Source organism: Pinus tabuliformis, chromosome 5_2 (assembly GCF_031772625.1).
Source record: "Pinus tabuliformis cultivar Carrire ecotype Pingquan chromosome 5_2, CPIR1, whole genome shotgun sequence".
Classification (NCBI taxonomy): Eukaryota; Viridiplantae; Streptophyta; class Pinopsida; order Pinales; family Pinaceae; genus Pinus; species Pinus tabuliformis.
In genome coordinates this window covers 833,970,848-833,994,943 of record NC_142306.1, presented here as the reverse complement: position 1 = coordinate 833,994,943, position 24,096 = coordinate 833,970,848, and the positions used below count along the sequence as shown (strand labels likewise).

The following is a 24,096-nucleotide window of genomic DNA, read 5'->3' as shown; positions in this document are numbered from 1 at the left end:
CTACTATCAAACTTGCGGAAGCTTAATCGATTTTGAGCAAGATCAAACAGAACACATATAATAGAGAAGAAGAATCAATACACGTGAAACACAAAAAAATACTCTTGGGAAAGCCTCAGCTAAAAACCCCACTATCTGTATTATTATACAAGTGGAAATATCTCAGGATTACACAAAGCTTTAGCTCTCACATCTATCCAGCTCGTAGTACAATTCCTCACTATTGCTCATAGAGAGAATAGACAACACATATGCCTTCTCCTTTGTCCTCCAAGCCTCCTATTTCCTTGCACAGTTTCTCCTGGGTCCTCCAGCTGTAACCTGTGTGATTCTCACCTCACACACTACTCTGACCTCTGTAGTAACACACTACAACAAAACCAGCGATTTGCGCCAGATTTTAGTGCATTTTTTTTGTAATTGTGATGAGCAACCTGGCGCTAAATCTGGCTCTATTGTACAATTTTTAAAGCGTCCTTTTTTGCACCTGATTTTGCATCCTTTTTCACGCTAGATTTTGAATCATTTTTTACACCAAACTATGCATCATTTTTTGCGTCAAATTTTGAACCAAGATTTGCATCTTATTTTATGACAGGTTTTGCTTCTAGTTTTGTATCATTTTTTGCATCTATTTTTCATTCTCTTTTGCTTCCTATTTTGTGTCATTCTTTGCTTCCATTTTTGCACCATCATTTGCATCAAGTTTACACTGTATTTTGAATCCAATTTAACGTCTTTTTATGCATCCATTTTGTGTCAGTTTTTGCATCTAGTCTTACGCCAGGTTTTGTATCTAGTCTTACACTAGTTTTTGCTTCTATTTTTGCACCAGCTTTGGTACCTATCTTTGCACCATGTGTTGTATTTGATTTAGCACCAAATTTTGCATCCATTTTTGTGCCCATTTTTGCATCTTTTTTTGGACCATTTTTTACATCCACATTTACGTTTGATTTGTCTCCATTTTTCCCATCTCATTTTGCACCATATTTTGCGTCATTTGTTTCATCCAATTTTGCATCATTTTTAACACCATCTCTTGCATCTAATGTTACATCATTTTGAGCATCCAAATTTTCATTTATATTTGCATCTTATGTTGAGTCATGTGTTGTGTCCACCTTTGCATCTTATTTTGTGTCTAATGGTACATTCAATTTAGAGCCATTTTTTACGTCTACTTTTGTATTTGTTTTTGCACCAAGTTTTGCATCCAATTTTAAGCTATTTTATGCCCCTTTTTGCACCATTTTTTTGTGTCTACTTGTGTCCAATGTTGCACCATTATTTACACCGACTTTTTCATCCAATTTTGCATTTTTTTGGTGTCTAGTTTTACATCGTTTTCACCATCCAAATTTGCATCTTTTTTTGCCTCATTTTGTGTCCACATTTGCATATAATTTTGTGTCTGAGTTCGAGCCTAAATTTGCATGTGATTAGGAATCATTTTTTACATCCAATATGGCATCCTTGGTTTCACCTTTTTTCAGCCCCATTTTGCATCTTGTTTTATGTCTTTTCTTACATATTTTTTTTTCCTTTTTTGCACCCAATTTTGCATCCCAAATTTACACCATTATTTGCATCATCATTTGGCATATTAATTTGTAACGTTTTTTTCTTCTTTTTAACGCTCAACTTTGCATCTTATTTTACATCTAGTTGTTGTCTTTTTTTGCATCTAATTTGGTGCCCATTTATGTGTCCTTGTTTTTGCCCAATTTGATATCCTTTTGTATGCCATGTTTTGTTCCCTTCTTTGTGTCAACTATTGCACAATTTTTCACTTCTAATTTAAAACACTTTGTATGTCAATTGTTTGCATTTTTTATTAATTCCTATTTTAACATCCAATTTTACTTTCAATTTTGCATCCATGGTTACATCCGCATTTGACTTCTTATATAGAGTATATTTTTCTTTACATATATGACCCCCTTTATAGATTCATAGTGAAATATATGATAGTTTCTAAATATCATTAAAGCAGATATCACAATTCAAAATCATTTGTAAAGAAATTTAAGAGAAATTGACAACATCCATCCAAAAAAATAACAATGTGTCATTAACAATTTTCAAAACATGTATAAAATAGCAACATAATACTAATAAAATCAGTATTATTTTTAATCAAAACAAGTAAAATTCAAATATGATTAACAAATCAAAATATTTCATGAATATAGTTATTCTACGATAAATTAACAACATACATAAATCAAACTCATCGTATGATTACAAAATCAAAATGTCTCATTGATATAGGGTAAATTCACAACACCCATCTAAACATAACAATGTCATTCTACACAATAATTTCTTCATAAAAAACAATGCATGTGCATGCCTAGCTACCACCACCAAGATCATCCTCATGATCATCTTGACCATCCTCATTACTCTGATCCACATCATCACCAACACCGCAACTATCATCATAATCTCCTCCTTCACCACCATCATCCTCATCCTCATCCTCATCATCTCCTGATATATGTTGAACATAATTTGGATCATCGTCTTGGCAATCATTACCTATAGCATTCTGACAAAAAAAATCAATATTACATGTTAGTATTAATTACATAACACAACGCATGTTTTTGTTATACAATGTTAACCATAAAATGAGGTAAGATATACTAGCATTTGCACCAGATGTTGCAAAGGAAACGCCGTAAGGCATAAATTGAAAAATACAAATACAACAAAAGAATACTTTGATAAAGAATAAAAATATATTGAATGCTCAAATCAATGCCCCATTAACTGGAAGCATTTAGTAGACATATCTATCAACATTAGGATTATACACAATGATCAAGAAATTTTCCATATACAAACAACAACTTCCACAACAACCTTTTGTCACATCCACATTTTAAGAAATGCCTTGGAACGTGATTGGAATCTTCCATATTGCCTTTTTCATTATGCAGATAAATCTTCCATATTGCTATTTTCATCATGAATATTGTTAGTTCATTGTTGTAAAGTGTTAGTGTGTTAAATTCAATACTATAAGTTCGACAAGTGAAAAACATTCCTCAATTAGCATAATATACATTTTTTTCTCACCGTGTATTTTTCAGTCAAAGAGCACAAGTAACATATTAACATGTATTTTCCCTTCATTATTTTCATCATAGAGCCAAGAAATCTACGCCTTATCTATAAAGTAACAAAAACATTTTGAAATAAGTTTAATATTTCAAGCCAGTGTCTAACCTATAAAGTAACAAAAACTTTTTGAAATAAATTTAATAGTTTAAGCAATTAACTAACCTACTTTAATAATTGAAAAATTCTCAAAGATGAATTATACTCCATAATAAGAGAGCCAACATTGGAGCCCATACTTTCACTAAAACCAAAAGAAACACAACCACTTGTTAAGAAGAAATTCAAGTAATAATAATAAAACAAAAATAATAAACATTAAAGTATAAAATGGTATTTCCAACACACAAGTATAAATATACATGCTCTATGTCCATTGTCAGATTAAATGGGTGTGGAGAAAATTAGTAGAGAACCCAAAATTGTATTTCTAATTAGGATGGGTGGAGAAATGCTTTAAATGCGGGTTGTTGTCATTCTAATGAAACCCTTTGCAAAGGGGATGTTAAGATTCTGAGAGAAAAGCTAGGCTTGGTAGAGAACACCTTCCTTGTTAAACATTCCCCTACTGTAACCAAAAGGAAAGGGAAAGAGAAACAATAATTAGGTTTTTGTTCACAAGTTGTACAAAATATATAGGTGTTATTGATGTTTGAGTGAATAATGGGAGAGATTATTTATGAAATTGTGATGAGGCACACCTAGTTTTGTCATAAAGAGGCATATTAATGACAAGTACATCACATTTAGGTAGCATTTCGTCAAGATTTGTCTCTGTCAGGCCAGGGTAACTCCAGAATGAATGAGCGGAAGAAAAACTGATTGATTTATTCATTAGCTAACTATCAGTTATATACACAAATATGATGGATCAGTTCATCTTCTTGATGACTGTCCAGTTCACCCATCCGTTGAGGATTAGGTGTCAACATTCCCCCCCTTAATCTGAAGGGATGTTGGTGAGTCCAAGCATCGTTCTGAATCTTTCAAGCTTTTCTCTTCCAAGCGCTTTGGTGAAGATGTCTGCAATTTGCTCGTTTGTGGAACAATGACGGAGATGGATTGTTTTGGCCTCAACATGATGTCGGATCAGATGATATTTATTATTGATGTGCTTAGTACGATCATGGAACTTTGGGTTCTTGGCCAACTTTATTGCAGAGGTGTTATCAATCATGAGTGGAGTTGATTGTATTTGTTTTACCTGCAAATCTTCAAGAATTTTCCTGAGCCACACAATTTCTTTCGTTGCTTCAGCTGCTGCCACATATTCTGCTTCTGTTGTGGAATCTGCTGGTACTGATTGTTTGCGTGATCTCCAGGAGACAGCTCCTGATCCAAGACTCATAGCATATCCTGAAGTAGATACCCCAGTTTCTTTGTCTCCATCGAAGTCTGAATCAGAGTATCCAATCAAGTTGAATTCTTCCACCTGTGTATACTTGATTCCAAGGTCTTGAGTTCCCTTCAAGTACCTTAGAACTCTTTTGGCAGCAGACCAATGTCCCTCACAAGGCTTTTGCATAAACCTGGAGAGGATTCCAACAGCAAATGAAATGTCTGGTCTGGTAGTAGTGAGGTAGATGAGACTTCCTACAAGTTGTCTATACTTTGTTGCATCCTCAAATTCCTTTCCTTCAATAGATGTGAGCTTCAAGTTTTGTTCCATTGGAGTAGAAAGAGGATTACACTCTGTCATGCCAAATCCGTTTAACAAATCTCCAATGTATTTCTTTTGAGAAAGAAATATGGACTTTGGATGTTGGGTTACTTCAATGCCAAGATAGTAATGAACATAGCCCAAATCAGTCATTTCAAAAAATTTTCCTAGTTCTTTCTTTATGGATGCAATATAGCTTTCAATGTTCCCTGTCATTAAAAGATCATCTACATATACCACAAGATATACAACTGTTTTGCCAACTTTCTTGACAAATAAAGTTGCATCATCAAGATCAAAATGATTGAAGTTGAGTTTCAGAAGATGCTCAGTTAGTTTTTCATACCAGGCTCGTGGTGCTTGTTTGAGGCCATACAAGGACTTCACAAGTTTGCATACTTTATGTTCATGTCCTTTCACAGAAAATCCTTCAGGCTGGGACATAAAAACATTCTCTTTTAGATCTCCATTCATGAATGCAGTTTTTACATCCATTTGATGGACTTTCCAACCGTTCTGAGCAGCTAGTGCAAAGAGTGTCTGAATGGTGGCCCATTTTGCTGTGGGGGCAAAAGTTTCCTCATAATCGACCCCTTCCTTCTGTGCAAAACCTTTTGCCACAAGCCTAGCTTTGTGATTGTCAAGTGAGCCATCAGCTTTGTACTTGTTCTTGTAGACCCACTTGCAGCCAATTGGTTTGGTTCCAAATGGAGGATCAACCAGCTTCCAAGTGCCATTCTTTATGAGGGCATCATACTCCTTCTGCATCGCTTCTTTCCATTCATCATGAGAAGCAGCTTCTTTGAAGGAAGTTGGTTCAAAATCTGTAGACAAGTTCAATTCACAATCATAAGTAACATCCATATCAACATGTGAATTAGATTTATCTACATCACCTCCATCTTGTCGGTTTGTATTTCTGGTTCCTGTTTTTCCAATTTCATCAGGATGAACACTTTCAAGTGTCTTTGTCAGCCACTTTGGGGGACCTTTCTGAGATGGTCCAGGCTGCTCTGTTGATTGAGTTGGGTCTGAATCAATATTGAGTCTCCCAATTCTACCAATTACATCACTTAAAGGATCATCCGGTGTTGGAGTTTCATGCAAGGGAGATTGTTCTTCAGAAGAAGATTCCACATGCTGATTTAGTATAGGAATCCCCCCTTCAAGATGTGGAATCTGATTATCAAACTCTTGAAATGATTTCGGTTTTGTGAATCTATCCAAGCGATCAAGTTGCCGCTCAACAACACTGTCAGATTTGGATGATTCAAGAAAAATGACATCTCTAGATAAAACAAACTTTTTATTTACTTCATCATAGAGACGGTGTGCTTTAGGTGTGTTTGAATACCCCAGGAAGATACACTTACGACTTCTAGCACCAAGTTTTTTCTATGTACCTTTGGTATTAAAGCATAATAGGTGGAACCAAAAATCCTGAGATGTTTTACCGAAGGAACATGTCCATACCACAATTCATAAGGAGTCTAGTTTCTTATAGCACTAGATGGAAATCTATTCTTTATATATGCAGCACATAGAACAACATCAGCCCAAAACATTGTCTTTACATTTTTGAAGAAAAGCATGGATCGTACCATATTCAAAATTGTTCTGTTCATTCTTTCAACTACACCATTCTGTTGAGGATTATAAGGCACAGTTGTTTGATGTTTAATCCCATGTTGGCGAAGATAGTGTTCAAATTCATTTGATGTATATTCCTTTCCATTATCAGTGCGAATAGACCCAATATGAGATTGTGCATCATTTTCAATCCATTTATGAAAATTCTTGAATGTTTGAAAAGCATCAGAATTGTTCTTCAATAAATAAACCCAACACATTCTGGTGTAATCATCAATAAATGTCATGATATATTTATTTCCATTTGCAGAAGAAACAGGCATTGGACCACATAAATCTGAATGAATGAGTTCAAGCTTCCTATGTGCTCTTGAATGTGAATCATGAAAAGACTGTTTGCTATGCTTTCCTAGAATGCAAGCATCACATTGCTTATGTTTTCTAGGAATTGTAGGCAAACCAGCAACACCATTTTTCTTCAACAAGCGGAGACTATCATAGTTTAAATGTCCAAATCTAGCATGCCATAATAAACTTGATGGAAGTGTACCTTCTTCATGATAAGAAATATATGAGAAATGTTGTGTATGAGCAGAGGTTCCTTGCAATTTAAGAAGTCTTTCTTCTTCTATACCCCTCATGACAAGTGAGTGGTCAGATGCCTTTCTTACCTCAAGCTTTCCATCAAACATGTGAATGGAGTGACCTTGCTGGCAGATGTGGACCAAGGACAGCAAGTTTCTCTTGAGCTATGGGAGATATAGAACATGATCCAGAAGAAAGTCTGGAAGACCAGGCAGTTTAAGCCTGATTGTGCCAAGCCCTAATGGCTTGATTTTTTACTGATCTGCAAAGTATACTGCTCCATCAACATTGTCAGTGAAATCTTCAAAAAAATCTTTCCTATGAGTCATATGACAGGTTGCTCCTGAATCAAGCAACCAGTCATTTTTCGAAGAAGCAAGTGAAGCATTAAACAAATCTTCATTTACTCCAATGTTACATTGTGCCTCAATATAGTGAGCGGATTCAGGTGCTTTACCTTTGTTTGTGTCATCAGTTTTACCTTTCTGCTGGTTTCTTCTCTGCTCAATTTTGTCCCATGGTAGCTTGCATGTAGAAGCATCATGTGATCCATTTCGTTTGCAGCGAATGCAATGCAGATCTGCTTTTTCACCTTGAGAATGTCTGCCCCCCCTGCCTCTGAAGTATCTTCCTCTTCCTCTTCATCCACCTCTTCCTCTTGTAGAATCTTGAGCAGGATGCTTTTCTTTATGAGCAAGGAAAACAGTCTCTTCAGAAGATTCAGGGACTGTTTTCTTTCCAAAGGCTTTCTCTCTTTCAGCAAACTTTTTCACAAGAGACTCAAAGGTTATGTCTTTAAGATTTCCATTTGCGTGTAAAGACTCAAGATAATTGGAGTAGGTAGGATAGAGTGCTTTGAGAAAGGAAATAAGAGAGATATCGAGCTCAACCTTAGTGGATTTAATATCATGCATTATAGACTTTATTTCAGATGCAAGAGCAAGAGGATCATTATTTTTCAGTTCAAGAGTGAAGAGTTTAATCATGAGCTGAACAACTTCAAGTGCAGAATGTGAATCATAGAGTTCTTTCAGCTTTTGTAAAGCTTCAAAGGCAGTGGAATAGGATGAAATATGACGACTTACTTCTTCATTTACAGATGTTGCGATCAATGCATAGGCTTTGCTGTTCTTGTTTTCCCAAATGACAAGTTCTTTATCTAATGTAGGCTTCACAGGGTCTTTGTCTTCTTCTCCGACACACACTCCCTTCCACAACTCATTGTAGATGAGGGTGTGTTTTACCATCCGGGACCATTCAGAATAGTTCTCCTTGCCAGTGAGAACTATTCCTACCATAGAAATGATTGAATGCATTCTGTAAAAAAAAACTTCTGCTGATAGAAAAAATACTTCTGCTAAAAAACTTCTGCTGATAAGAAATTTTTGCTGATAAAAAAAACTTCTACTGATGTACAGTGAAATTGTACTCAAAAGGGCAACAGATTCTTTATGCACTAAGTTTTCTTCAAATGTCTCCAAAATTTTATAAAATATCCTCCACAAAATATTCAAACAGTGTCCAAAAAACCATTCAAAACTTATTTAAATGGCGTCCATAACTCAAACCCTGGTCAATGTATCCACAGTGCACATATACAGCGTTAGTGCACATATACATATTCAGCACCGCCCAGCGTATATGAAATCAGGACCTACTACGATGTACTCACAGCTACCCCATCGTATTACACATTAAATGAATGGTATGGGATTTAAATGAATATATGCTGCTACATAAACACAACACTTCATCGTTTCGAGTCAAAACCGGAAATTTACGCCTATAAAAATAGCTCACACAGAACCTGGTATGGGATTTATGGCTGCATATCCCCCAACGGTAATTTCAAACTGGTGAACAGTTGGAGTTGAACACGGCAATGTCGTTGAACCAGTGTTATCAAATACTACCACCACCACTGTAATATGGAGTCAGTCAACAGGATTGAATTGGAAAACGAAATGGGGAGCAGTGTTCTATGTATGGGAAGTTTCAGCGGCGTATGGGAGCCGACAGAGAGGAGTTTAAAACTCATGAGCCAGAATGGGAGTGCAATACATAAGGGCGGTGCCAAGCCAACGTTCCACAAGTCGACAATTCGAACTCAGATTTCACAATAATGGTTGATGAATAGTCAATTTACCAACACAAACACGGTCACTCCAGCATACATGCCATTCAATCAACTATCAATCTTCTTCAAAGCTATGAGCTTCTTAATGGATTCTGATCATTTAAATCACTTACCAAACGCCTTCAATATTCGAACACAATTGACGCAAAAGGCACACTGCAGTATCACTGTTCAACACAGCACGTCCAAGTTTCGACCAAGCTCACTGCACATGTTCCATCAATTGAGTATGGAAAGCAGCGCAAGCGGAATTGCAATCAATTCAAGTGCAGAATCATGGAGAGCGGTAAGTTTTGAAAACTATGTAGTAATGCCAAATCAGAAGGCTTATGCTAAATGAGCGGAAGCGGAATTGCAAAATCCGATTCAGTTTGGTGCATTCAGGCAAACGTTACATGCATCTCTGGGCAGCGACAGAGGCAGAGAACGTTTCAGGCAGATGCGTTGGCATAAATGAATGCGCAGAGAGACAGAGGACAACAGCAGAAATGAAGGAGTTACGGCTATTTTAAGAACCTGGGACCTGTGCTCTGATACCATGTCAGGCCAGGGTAACTCCAGAATGAATGAGCGGAAGAAAAAACTGATTGATTTATTCATTAGCTAACTATCAGTTATATACACAAATATGACGGATCAGTTCATCTTCTTGATGACTGTCCAGTTCACCCATCCGTTGAGGATTAGGTGTCAACAGTCTCCAATGTTGCTTCAGTTTCCTTTTCCAATTCGGGTCCAATAGAAAGACGGTCGTGGTAAAGAAGCTTACAATTGAAGGGCTGTACAAAGGAACGCAATTCAATTCAACATCATGTAATGTTTATTATTATTAGATTGAAATTTTGAAACAAACAACATGCATGCGTAAGAATTATGGAGCACTGATTTTTGAAAAGAAGTTTGCAACATCATGAAGTAGTACTAGATCCTAAGAATGAATACCTTCAAACGCTTAAGTAGTTCTTTGCCAATACGCCCTACACCAATAGAACCAATAGTTTTCCCTTCTAGATCATATGACCTGTAAGAAATTGCTGCCACTTTCCAATCACCCTCAACAATTTGCTTATATCCAAGCACAAAGTTTCGCATCAATATGAGAATGCGCATTAGCTCATCTTCTGCCACGGACACCACATTACTTTCGCTGATCTTCAACCAATGATGATACAAACAAATCAATGGAATTAAAAAATATATCCAATATAAATAAAATGTGTTTTTTTAAAAGTAACTCCTAAAGTGAGAAAAATAAAGTTAAAAAATATAACAATGACAATTGTGTAGTTAAATTGTAACCAAAAAATATATATATATATACAACAATAGAATAAATAAAATGCGTTGTTTTAAAAGTAACTCCTAAAGTGAGAAAAAATAAATTTAAAAAAATATAACAATGACAATTGTGTAGTTTAAGTGTAACCAAAACAAAATATATATATATATATATATAGAATAAACCTATCAAGTGTGGATCAAGAAGTTTGTGTCGGATTTAGCCCATAAAATGTCATTTTCAAATTTAACAATAGAATAAACCTATCTAGTGTGGATCAAGTAGTTTGTGTTGGATTTAACTCATGAAATGTCATGTTCAAATTTAATGGAGAGGGGTCGATTTAATGGAGAGGGGTTGAGAGTGGGAGCCACTTGTGAAGGGTAAAAATTATTCCGTAAGGCACTTAGTGAGACAGAGCCTTGCACAAACCTATTGACAACATCCTACAATTAGACAAATCATTCTTCCATCAACCATTGGAGCTGATCTCAACCTAAACACAGTTTAACTGATTATATATATATATATATATATATATATATATATATATAATGCACTGGAAATCTAAAAGTAGCATAAACATAGAGATACAATTGGAGAGTCTATACTGATAATCTGGAAAGCTTGGTGCTAAGCAAAAGAGAGTGATGGGATGATGTCAATGTCCTCTAACCCTGATGAGGAGGGGCGGGGGGGCACGCTATTGGCTCATTGTTGGAATTGTCAAGCTCATGAAAGGATCCAATTGTATGATATACTATGTGAGGCACCCGAATGAGGATGCTCTGCTTTCTTATCGAATGAACTTTTGATAATATCATCTCCACTCTGCTGAATGTGGGAGCAAAAGTCAATTGCGAGATCAAGCATATTTTTGCAAGCATATTTTGGAAAACAATCATTACAGACGGATTAAACAAAGAAGAGCGCTTTGAGATCTTCCGCAAATCTTTCAGGAATGTAATAAGAGCAAAATAAAACCCATGGGTAAGTACAGCCAAAAGGATAATGAATCAATCTAGTCACAGTAAATATCAATATGATAATCCAGGTAAGATGTATTGTCACTTTTCCTGATTTCAGCCCTCTTGGCACCGGTAGGTTACCTATATCTTTGGGAGAGAGATAAGGTGGTTCCTGTAGAAAGGAGACAGCGGACAACAAAATATTCAATTTAATCAATTGGATTATGGTTCGAGCCCCATTTGAGAGTAGTGGGACTTGGAAATAAGAGATCCAATGATATCTAACCAAGCCATGGAAGCCAAACTGTTGTTGAAATATTTGTCCGACAAAGTGGCCTGGTGGAAAGATGGACTTCGCCATACCTATTTCAAACAAATTCGGTGATAAAAGGATCCCCTATCTCACCATTCTGTGAGTCCTTGGCCCGTTTCCTTTGGAAACACCTATCATGTATCCCACGCAATGGCAAGTGCATTAAGCTTGGGAAGACAGTATGGACCATCCACCTATTTCTCAAGATGTGTCTCTCTAAGACGTGAAACCCTGGATGCTGGATCAAGGTATAACAACCCTTTTCCTTGATGGCACCTTTAAAAGAAACCTGGAATGGCAGGGGCAGGGAGCCTTCATTGACTTCAGATGAAATCAAGAGAGTCTATATTACGGCAGTTTGGTATTTTCGTGAACAAACAAGTGAAGGCTAAAGCCCTCTTCAAAGGCCCCCAGCTTCCTGAAGCTCAAGGGGCCTGCTAGGCAACAGTGGTGGGTGATTCAATGATTATTCTAAGAGCTACTGTGCACGTCTCTTCCAAACAGTGATACACAGCCCATTGGCACAAAAGAATTATTAAAAAATGCGGAGCTTCAGCCTTCAACAAGATCAAATTCCTTCATGTCTCAAGGCATCAAAACGATCAAATTTCTTGAATCTTCACGTCTCAAGGCATCAAAACGGGAAAAAAAACCATCAAACTATCTAATTGTAGCATAAATGTAGGGATACAACAGAGTGTCTGCACTAAAAGTCTAGAGAGAGGGATGGGATGATGTCAATGGTGGTGGGAACCAGGCTATTGGATCACTGTTGGAATTGCCAAAAGCTTAAGAAAGGATCCAGTTGTGTGATCCTACGGGAGGCATAGGAATGATGATGCTCGACTCTCCTATCATCTAATGTCCAAGCAAGGAAACTCTTGAAAATATTATCTCTGCTCTGCTGAATGTAGGGCTAGTCTAATAGGTGGAAGGTGCCATACTCTGGATCAGTCTGGAGCTGGTTTACCCCTAATGGGTGGAAGGTGCCATACTCTGGATCAGTCTGGAGCTGGTTTACCCCTAATGGGTGGAAGGTGCCATACTCTGGATCAGTCTGGAGCTGGTTTACCCCTAATGGGTGGAAGGTACCATACTCTGGATCTGTCTGGAGCTGGTTTACCCCTAATGGGTGGAAGGTGCCATACTTTGGATCTGCAAAGTATCTGTCTGGAGCTGGTCCATAACTCGCTCTGATTATGTATGGCCTAGTCTAATAGGTGGAAGGTGTCATACTCTGGATCAGTCTGGAGCTGATTTACCCCTAATGGGTGGAAGGCGCCATACTCTGGATCTGTCTAGAGCTGGTCCATAACTCGGACTGATTATGTATGATCTGTAACCTAATATGGCACAACCCCGAACAGGCGTCAAAGATGTTGATTGACCACCAAGGCAGAAGGTTGAGGTGAGATCCCATCTAAAGTTGGAAGGAAAGAAACTATGGATAAAATCCTGGCTGCTCCTCTGAATCCGGGGTAGAATAACAGTTAGGAGGTACCTGCCTGTCACATACGGTTTGTCACACTATATATTAAAATAAGGTTGATCATACTAACAATAAGGTTTTATAGTTTAAAAGGAGGGCTCTCCTGACTGCATTTGGTTGGTTTATAGAAAAGATTGTTGGAATGTGTAATGTGAATGCTCTGCTAACTGTTTTTTAAGCATTTGGAAGTATTAAAACCCCCTAGGATAATTAATGTAAGACCTGTTAATTAATGTGTAAAGATGGCTATTGTCCTTGGGCTACCTTAGTTGTTCGTGTTTAGTGATCTGTGGTATTATGACTCCTCAAGTCACTATTAAACCATGAGAACCATGCCCAGGCAGACTAGTGTGACATTGTGGATGAGAACCAAAACTAGACTCCTATAACCTCCTTTTTCATCCTTTAAATTGCAGAATTAACTGACTGTTCTAGTAATCGTTCTTGAGCACCTGAAGATGTGCACCCTAAATAATAAGAATAATACCCTGTAACATATGAATAGTCCATCCTGTGCATGTAGAATATGCACATGAGGTCCAATAAAATCACTAACCAGAATACCAGGTGTTATTAAAGCCTCTACAGGTTGATATATATGAATGTTACAATGTGCAGGAGTATGATTCAATTCCATACGAAAATACAAAACATCTGATAGGATTTCCTTATACCTCATAGGCAAACAACCATTGTCCCTTCTATAGATGAGAAGAATAAGTGCTTGGTTCTCTACACTAAATAAAGAAAAAGTATAGTACTTATTGCTGACAAAATAGGATTTAAATCGCCGTTCAATTGCTTGACATTCATCTGGTCACAGAATTGTAGAGTGCATAATCATAAGTGATGTTGCGAGCCTCATTGCTCAAAGTCTAAGGGTCTTGCGAGCCATAATCACAGCCATGTATGGCATATCTTGTGATTATGGCATTTTATGAGGTCAATTCTTGTGAAGACATTTCAGTTTATAATAAATTTTGAACCTCAACAGAGTTTTGGCAAGACCTCGCTGAGCTAGGACATCAACAACACAGCTGATATGAATGACATAATCTAGCCTCAAGAGGGAGCCTCTTTTGTTTCATCACTCTAACAATCTATGAAGTGGTGGAAATCATAACAACTTCCCCTTGAATATGACACCTAAACTGAGTACAAATCCTAAATGATGCAGCCCTTGGTTCATGTCTCTCAAAGTATCGATATTTCAAATGTTGAAAGCTCTTGTGCCCATTTGATATGCATTCGATTGCAGTTCCCCTGAAGAAAGAATCTTATAAAGGTGAGGCCATGGCCAATATGTTACCATATCCATTGGAGTTGCCATTGCTTGACAACTTTAGTGTGATCAGTCCCACCATGATTCACATGGGCTTCTACTCAACACTGGCTGTTGCTATTTTTTTCCAAGGAAAAAAACGGTAACCTTTTATTAAAAATTTAATGAAAAGTTACACTAGCACATGCAATGAAGCATTCAGTATGTTGCCACATGGGCTCGCAGCGTTAGTGAACTAACGTGCACAAAGAATAAGAAGGAGAAGAGAAAAAAGAACGAAAAAAGGGAAAAAACCTGGCTTCCAGCCTTCAGGTTTTTCGCCCCTTTTTCTTTTCAACCTTGCGCCACTCTCCCACAGTGGGCTCGGTCGAGGCAATGACTAACTGGGTTGTTTCATTTTGTTGTCCTATTTCTTTATCTGAATCTGATGTATCTGAATGATGCTGCCATTTGATGCCTCCCATGCTTTGATCCACGCTTGTCATCTGTTGCTGGGTCTCTGCCTGGAAAGAATGTGGCTGTAGCTCCTTGTTGACTACTGTATTTTCCTTTTGGGTCTCTAAATCAACCTCCTCTATGTTTGTATCGTCCTCCTCTGCTTCTGTTTCTGCATCTTCTGATACTGTGGGGACTTTCTTTTCCTCGGTTCTCTTGTCTATGTTCTGCCATCCTTTGTGCTTCCTTTGTTGTGGCTTGTTCTTGTTGTGGCTTTTGCATGCATTGAACAGATGACCTGTTTGTTGACATCCCCTGCATCTGAATGCTGTGTTCTCATAGTCCAAAGATTGTTTCCATTGAGTATTGTTGAAGTTTAGGATGATGCTTTCTGGTAACCCCTGGCTGAGATCTACCTCGACGCAAATTCTAGCAAAGGTAAAGATCCCTTTTAGATGTCTCTCTGTATCAATCTTTAACATTCTTCCGAGAGTATTTCCTATGGCTGCTAAGGATGAAAAGTGCCAAAAATGCATCGGAAGATTATGTAGCCTTACCCATACCGGCATTTTTGATACCACCATGGTGTTTGGATAAAACTTCGGGAACCAGGGGGTAATAAATAATCCCGCACTGCCCCAGAACCATGGTCCTTCGGTAAGAGCTTTATCCTTCTCTTCTTCGACGCGAAAGACTACTATGAAGAATCCTTTCGAGCATAGGTGAATCCGGCAGTTTTTTGTCCATGTCATGTGTATCCATTGGTACAAAGCATCCGATCTAGGCCAGAAGCCGTTAAATCTACAAATGACTGCATTTTTTTGTAGATCTGTGAAAATGCCCTTTACCTCTGGGATGTCCAACAGAATGGAGGGACTCTCTGGTGCTTCATCTACGATATACTGCCCTGGAGGGGTATTTACATTTGCATGTTCTTTCCCCTTTTGATTTTCTGTCCCCTTTGCTGCATCTCTGTAGGATCCTGTAGATTTTGATGTAGATCCCTTTGATCCACCTCGCAGCCGGAGATTGAGAATAACAGTTGAATCTTTTGCAACCCTGTAATGCTGGAGGGTGTGTTGATCCTGCATGCATAACCCAGAAAATAATAGGTTTTGTGATGCAACTGGAGTGCCCAGTTTGATCTGTATCTCTTTTTTTAAATCCAATACAGTCATCCATACCCAGATCTGCACACAAACGTGCCTTCCTTCTGTTGATCTAATAAAGATTTGTTTCAGATCTGCTATGTCTGCCTTGTTCAGGTTCCTTGTTACTGGTTTGAGTTCTGGATCTGGCTGGCTTTCAACTGACTTTTGCCTAGATCTGGCCAGATCCAATCGTTCCTCCCCGGGTCTATAGCGATTGGCCCGTTCTGGTGTGCCGTTTCCCCAATCAGGGCATCTGAGAGGATGCTGGGGACTTTGTATCATACGCCCAGAGGGCGTCTTGAAGATGGGCTTCTCGTGGCTCAAGATAGCCGCCTCCCTCTCCAGAGCCCCCGAGAACTGAGTGGCCTCAACCCTCTGGAGTACCGCCCCTCGCTTTCCGTCCCGAAGTAGATCTTTAACCAAAACCTTGGAAAACAGCCGTAATGTGGATCGAGACCGCAGAAATCCCAGAAGGGATTCCCCATTTACGCGGGCAGGGATATCTGTCCAAGGTGAGCCGCCAGCGGAGAATATATCTGGAAAAAGGGTGCTGGGCGATAGATCTGGAAAATATATCCCCAGACAGTGAGATCGATTCGCCCTGAGACAGACAGATCGTGTCAAGGGGGGGGGAAAGACCTCGAGAAAAAGATTGTGTTGGATCAAAACCTGCTGCGCCTCTTCGTTTATGGATCCGGGCCAAGTTCTGCAAATACGATCGAAAGCTATGAAGCCCACGTCCTGGTTCCAATCCAATCCTGCATCCAAAAAGCCAGTGGGAGCATCGCCGGCGACCAAGAGTCCTGCTGAAACCCTAACTTCGTATACGTCGGCCATTGCTCTCGCCCTCCTCCTCCCCGGAAGACTATAGGATTCAACACTGGCTGTTGCTATTGTAAGAGTCTTCAAGCTCATTGAACCCATAGTATTGATAAGTGTATTCTTTGGGTCTCTGGTTTTCAAATTCTGCCTATGTTTTCCTCTCAGTATCATTATTTCAAATGTTGAAAGCTCTAATTCCCATTGCTGTGTATTTGATTGTGGTTTCCCTGAAGAAAGAAGCTTATAAAGGTGAGCCTGAGGCCAATATGTTGGCCATATCCATTGGAGTTACTATTTCAGCTTATGGGGAGGCCAAGATGAATGCATGGGAGGTGATTCTCTAGTTAAGTGCAGTTGCATGTGAGACTACCCAATTGGTTCTCATACAAATTCCACGAACATCAAAAGGGATTAAGTTGAATCCCATCACATCTTTGTTGCTCCTTGTTGCCTTGTTTTTCTCAGCACCCCTTGGGCCTTAGTAGAATACCCATTTCTGATAATCAGGGTCTCTTCCTTTGATTTGGATTACATGACATTTATGCTTGTGCCTTGGCTCTTAATCTTGCAGTGTTTCTTCTGATAGGAAAGACTTCAGCCTTGACTATGAATGTTGCTGGTCTTGTCAAGGACTGGCTGCTCATAACATAATCTTTGTCTGTAATAAATGAAAAGGTTACAATCATAAACTTGAGTGGGCGTGGACTGGCTTTTCTGGCTGTCTGTTACTATAATCATTTGAAACTTCAAGCTCTCAAGTCCAATGACAACCAACCAAAGTACCTCAACAGTGCAACTAATGCCAATGATGAAGGAGAAGGTTTGATAATGACGAGTGGGAGATTCTCAATCAGAGATTCAGAACCAGTAGAGAAAAATCAAACTCAAGCTTCAGGATTAGGTATTTAGATCATTAATATTGTCTTGTGCTAGAGATTACTGTTCTTGGATTGGCTCCTCTATGCCCAGATCTATTTGCAGGGAACAGGCCAGTCATTCACAGTGAAGAAGATAATGACAAGATTAGTGTATAATGATGGACAGGATGGTGCCATGGTGCCAACCTAAATCTCAAGTAAGGAGACATCTGTTCATCAATTTGTCAAGAAGCATGGCCTACAATTCAATTGCTCTAAGCCTATCACTTCTTCCACCTGTCAAATAAATTGTTCCCTGTTTGTTTAGTTGACTATGGTTCTAAGAAATATACTATTGTTTGATGTAAAAAGACAAAACAAAACAAAAAATATGGAAAGTTGTGACCCCATTTTCTAACTACAAATTGAAATCGGATTACCATAGTGACCACCTCTGCTTATTGGAATCAAAAAGGGGGTGGGTTATGCACAATCCTCCGTATCATTTGCTATTACCAGAGATAATTAAAGCCACCCTAAACTCAAGTCTTAACTATGCTGATAGGGTGTTTGGGGAGGGGGATCCATTACCAACCCCTTCAGCCGGTGCTAAAGAAAACAAAGAGCTTCTCTCTGAAATCTCTAACGGCGTGCATGGATGGCCTAATCTGACCAAAACTACAAAAATGTACCATGAGTTTTCCTCTACGTTGTTATATTGTGAAGGATAGTGTTTCCCTCAATTACTAACCGTTCCAATAGCCCCTGCTTCCTGATCCATTAGTTTTGACTTCTCCAGACACTAAAGAGCATTAACGATTCTATTCCATTACACAAAGATGCGCTGGAAGGGAAAACCCTTCGGAGCACAGTATTTCATGTTGAGGTATCAAATTCTTGGTTCCATGGAAATAGAAACCGCATGAAGATATCTACGAACCACTTGAACATCAAAAATGTTCAGTCTCAAAACTCTGAAGTAAATTTGTAAAGAATGTAGCATTAGCTTTCTTGGCTTAGTGAAATCCCTAATTTTCTATCCTATTTGCCTGTCTTAAAAATCTCACGAAAACCTGTAAAGATTGTGCCATTGTGTACGCTTAGCCTCTAAAAGCCCTAGCTTTCTATCTTCTTTTGTGTAATTTGAATAGAACACCATCAAATACCAGAATTATCAATTCCCATTCTCCAAAACTTTTAAATGTGCGGAACTGAGACAGAAATCATTCAATCAAACCACTCAAAATGCATCTGAATGCTGATCCATTAACTTAAAGAACTTCTTCCCAAACTCTGCCATTTTTTAAACAAAATTTTGAGCACAACCTTGTTTAGTCCATTTATAGAGAGCGTAGTTTATGAAATCTTGCCTGTAAGCCAAAATAGAGTCAAAATTTTCCATTGAAAGCTCAGAATAACTGAACCAGAAATAACCCTTGTGAAATTTGCTGCTTAAAACATTGTTTTGAGCACGGCCTCTTTCTTCAGATTTATTTTAGATAATATGGTAGCTTATTTAATGAAATATTTCCAGAAAGTTGAAATATGGCAAATTTTTCCAATCAAGAACTCTAAATAATTTCATTAGGACAAGGCGTAGAGGATTCATGACGACGACAAGAAAATAATGGCGCTTGGTAATTTTAGCACTCTCTTGCAGAAAAATACCTTTTCTGAAATCATTTTGACCACGAAGAAACGCAGATGAACTATTGGAAGTCGTGCCGAGAGAGATCTGGTGGCTCGTGGATCGATTCTGGGGCAATGTTTATGCGATTGCAAACCATGATTGTTCATATGCGATCTACTGAGCTCGTTGAGAGGGATACGCGCAATGGCGCCAAACTACCAAGAGGATTTGAATTTAAAGGCGGGATAGAATATCTACCGTCCGATCATGTCATCGACGGCCATATATTTGTGTTTCAGTAAAATGGATTTTCAAAGAATTTGAAATATTATACATTTTATAGAATTTGAAATATTATACATTCTATTATTTAAGCTGAATAATAGTTTTACTTTGGAAAAATAATTGGGCACATCAAATAAAATATTGATGCGACGGACATAGAACTCCGAAACAATAATGCACCCTTCTCTTACTCCAAAACAATAATGCAACCTTCTCTAGCTAATGTGTAAATGCTTTCTTTGAAGTGGAACTTAAAGAATTAAGTAATTATTCATTATTAAATTGGGATTTTATATAAATTAATTGATTATTTATTAATGTTAATTTCATTTTATAATTTTATAGTAATTTTTAATAGATTTTTGTTAAAGATAATTATTTGAGCTATTATTGTATCAAGATTTTTGTTGTGTCTTTTATTATTATATTTTAATCCACTTTAAACATGCTCAAAATATGTTTTCATCTTCATTTGTGGAGATTATCTACTTGCATATTCAAAAAGTTTTGATGTAGTTTTTGCCTTGAAAAATGATTATTGTGATTGTAATGGTGAGAAATTATTCTATAAACAGTGTTAAGTGTTATTTAGAATAAATGAGAAATTCTTTCTGAATATATAAGACTAATCTTTGAGAGAATAGATATATATTCCCTAATTATCACATAAACAAGGGGTTAATCTTGCATTTAGTGCTTTATCTCTGTAGAGTTTCGCTAAACAAAGGGAATACCTCCTCCTGCGTGACTTCGATTGTCCCTCCCTCTTACAGGATTGCAAAGCATTAAGAATTGAATCTTCTTTATTTTAAAGATGTAGTCTTGTCGAATATACCAAAAACATAGTAGGATTCTTTCATTATTGACAAAATCAAGCACATGTGCAAGGGAAGTATTCATCTATGGATGGTTAACAAGTTCATTAATAACTACAAGCAAACGCTTCAAACTATGTATTTAATGATCTCTAGTCATCATCTAAAGAGTTCAAGCATCAAATCAATTCCAACCTAAGTTCTAAGTATATGGTAAACCTCTACTCTAGAGGTTCTATTATTGTAAAATTTCACAACTATGGAAGTTGTGGCAAGGTCTCAAAGGAGGGACTTTCTTTTTGGGGCAAAACTAACCTTTTTTCAAAAGATAGTTTCTATAATGGAATCCATCTTCAATATCCATTTCTTCAACCCCACTCTGCCGGATTTGAATATTGAATCCCCCCTACTTATTTTGGGATGAGATGATCTTTCAAAAGCCAACATAAATATATTGGGGACTTACAACAATATACAAACTAAGCAAGGAAGGGTATACACACATGTGTTAGAATTTGAATTGAAGTTGACTTGAGCAAAGGTATTGTTGGCTAGTTGAATTGTTTATTGATTAAACATTCAAGTACCACATTAATTGTCAACCTGGGAAAGACTTTTTATTGCAAAGGCTACCGCGTACTGTATGTACTTACTCCCAAAATCATTAAAAAGCTGTAGTATACGTAATCCTTACGCTAAGTTATCATTGTACTGATAAAATGAAAGTAATTAATTAAGATTACAAATCTGAAAAGCGAAATAATGGATGCTCTGTTGGCAGAGGATCAGGACCCTATCCTCCAGGTGAGGACGTTCAGCACCTGCCTCTGTAACCAGATTGCTAACACACACTGCACTCTAATTCACCGGTGAAATATCCTTGCACAACTTCAAGCAATGAATGAAACAGAGTACTAGCAAAGCGGAAATACCAGAGGTAATGCTACAGAATCCAAACAGAGTACCAGCGGAAAGAAACTATCACACACTTACACACTTTAACAGAAAAGTAAATGGGTGAATCTTGTGAGGAAGGCGGGCCCAGTCCCTCTCACAAGATTCCCCAGAACACAAAGGCTAGATTAAGTGCTCAGAACAATTTTCTATTCATCTGCCAAAAGATTCAAGTACAGTAAAGTTCAGACTTGCTGATGTCTCTCAAAATCTCTCTTACAGATTACACATTAACCCCCTTCTAATGTAGATGTCTCCTCTTTATAGAGGAGACATCTATTACAATAGATTATTACAGTTCATTCAGTTAACCCATTTGATCAAAAATAAGAATTACAGACCGTTGTTACAACAGTATAACAACATATTCTTTCTTAAGTTCTGGTTGTTACACAGCTGGTAACTGTCTTCGACCATCTTCTGGGGATCTTCACATTCCTTTGCCATTTCCCCATGTTGTTCCTGATTTAAGCAATGGTAACTGTGTTCTACCCACTTTAGATAGCTGCAGATCGTGCCGCGTCAGCGTTCTTCAGATAATAGCCGGTTTTTATTTCCAGCTGTTGCAAAATAGCCTGCTTTAGATGGTTGTTGTTGTTGACTGTAGCAACTGCGTAGTTGCTGCTTTTGGTGTTGCAGCAGCTGCGTAGTTGCTGTTTCTGGTGTTGCAGCAACTGCGTAGTTGTTGTTTCCGGTGTCACAGCAACTATAAATTATAATTCTTGCAGGCTTAAGACAATTACTTGACAATTTAATCATCTTTTCCAAGATAAATATAAAGATACTCACGAATATGCAATGAACAATTAAACATATAGATATGCGGAAAGTCACTTCGTACCTTGGGGTGATTAAGTCATTATGTAATCAAAGCTTACAACTTATGACTGAAAAGGATAATATTAAGGCAAAAATATAAGGTCAAAATAGGTCAATTCTGAGTCCTAACATCCCCCCCAACTGAAGAGATTGCATGTCCCTATGCAATGGCTACTCTGAGTCTGAGTCGGAGTACTGGGATGAACAATGTAGATTACTGAGACAATAGTTATAGGAAGTGGCATCAAACTTCTTTCTGAATCCACAGGCAGTCTGTATTTGCCTCCATGCTGCTGCTTCTTCCCTGCTGGACAATCCAAACTGTCCTTTATATTGTTCACCAGACAGCCATAAAAGTGGAAATCTAAATCTGTAACCCATCCAATTTTCAGCACAGTGTTGTATGCAATTAACATAATGAGGTACCCTTGAGAGTGCCACCTGCAAATTAGGTGGATTATAAGGGTGGTATTCCTGCCTCTCCTTGGGGCAGTTCTCCCAAAACAGTTTGTTTGCTTTGACAGCCAAGGATGCCTTAGTCTTTACATAATGCTGACAGTCTTTCAGGACCATTTCTTGCAGTTGCTTAACATGGTCCTTCATTTTAGGATCACTTACCATTCTCAGGTGTTGTGCAATAAAGGTGGCTGCGTTCTGCGGTTCAGCTCTAATCCACAGAAGACAATTCTGTTCATTATGCTGAGCTGAAGCAAAGGCGTTTTGCCATGTAAGTTGATTAGCTAAAAAGGAGATAAAGGCTCTCAGTTGTATGTCGCCGACTACAGGTATCATATTCATATTTCTTTCCTCGGACATGGATTCATTATGGAGATAGAGCTCGCATAACAAATGTTGATCGTTTTTAGGTGCCTCTGCAAAGGTTTGCATAAACTGCTCTGACGTAACTACCTGATGAGGTCTACCTTCTTTGATAGCCTTTATCTGCAAAAATGTGAGTCTTTCCCTTAAAAATGTTGCATAATTAAAAGAGGGTTTCCTTGTAGCAAGTAGTCTTTGGAACAATTCAAACATCTGGGTCAATCTGGCTTTGAGTTCCTTGATCTCCTTGTACTGGGCTCTGCACTGCTCAAGTGCTTCCCAGTTCTTGTATGCATGACTAAACCAGATCCCTTTTTGCTGTTGGAATGCCTTGCCTTGCGACTGCTCATATTCCCTCCACCACTGTCCCTTTAATGCTTCAAAGCTATCTGTTTCTGTGCATACATCAGTAACGGAGGGAAGCTTTGTCTGTGTAAAGGCATCCACAAGGATAACCTGCTCTGTAGGAATAGTTTGGGATGATCCAACATCTTTTTCTTCATTTCTAGCTAGTGTCTCTTCTTCCTGTTGTACTGATTCATTTTGTTCCATGGTGATTTGGGTGGGCCGGGGTGATTCTTTGCCTTTTTCCTCATTTTCTTCTTCTTCTTCTTTTTCCTGATTTTCTTCTTCTTCTTCTACTTCCTTGGCAATTTGAATAGAGCTGGGTGAGTCCGATTTTTCTTCATTTCCTCCTGAAACTATTTCTTTTTCCTCCATAACAGTTTGGGTAGGTCGGGGTGAGTCTATACCTTTTTCTTGATTTTCTTCTATTTCTTCCTCTCGTTCCATGACACTTTGAGTGGGCCGGGGTGAGTCTGTGTTTTCTTCTGCATTTCCTGATTCTTGTGCAACTACTTCTTCCATAGTAATTTGGGTAGGCCGGGGTGAGTCTATATTCTCCTCTTTCTCATTCCTCATTTCTTCCTGCATAATTTCTGGGGAACTTGCTGGTTCTTGTGTGTCAGCAAGCCCTTCTACTTGTTCTTGCGCAATCTCTGGAGAACTTACTGGTTCTTATGTAGCAGTAAGTTCTTCTGTTCGGACCTGTGCAGTTCCTGGGGAACTTACTGGTTC

General features: G+C 38.1%; 1 protein-coding gene across 1 annotated transcript; it reads right to left on the bottom strand.

Moving 5' to 3' along the window:
• Positions 1-2,207: 2,207 nt before the first annotated feature.
• Positions 2,208-10,232, bottom strand: LOC149161917 (formate dehydrogenase 1, mitochondrial-like). Its single transcript, XM_089435590.1, has 2 exons — positions 10,044-10,232; positions 2,208-2,554 (listed from the first exon to the last, which is right to left on the bottom strand). Exons 1-2 carry the CDS (start codon positions 10,209-10,211, stop codon positions 2,357-2,359), a joined length of 366 nt encoding a protein of 121 aa, XP_089291716.1. The 5' UTR covers positions 10,212-10,232; the 3' UTR covers positions 2,208-2,356.
• Between the last annotated feature and the right edge of the window lie 13,864 nt (positions 10,233-24,096).

Excerpts from the sequence above, each read along its gene's own strand:
- LOC149161917 (XM_089435590.1), bottom strand. The coding sequence starts at position 10,211 with ATGCGCATTCTCATATTGATGCGAAACTTTGTGCTTGGATATAAGCAA. Across the intron at positions 2,555-10,043 it reads AACTACTTAAGCGTTTGAAG|AATGCTATAGGTAATGATTG; the intron begins GTATTCATTCTT and ends TTTTTTTGTCAG.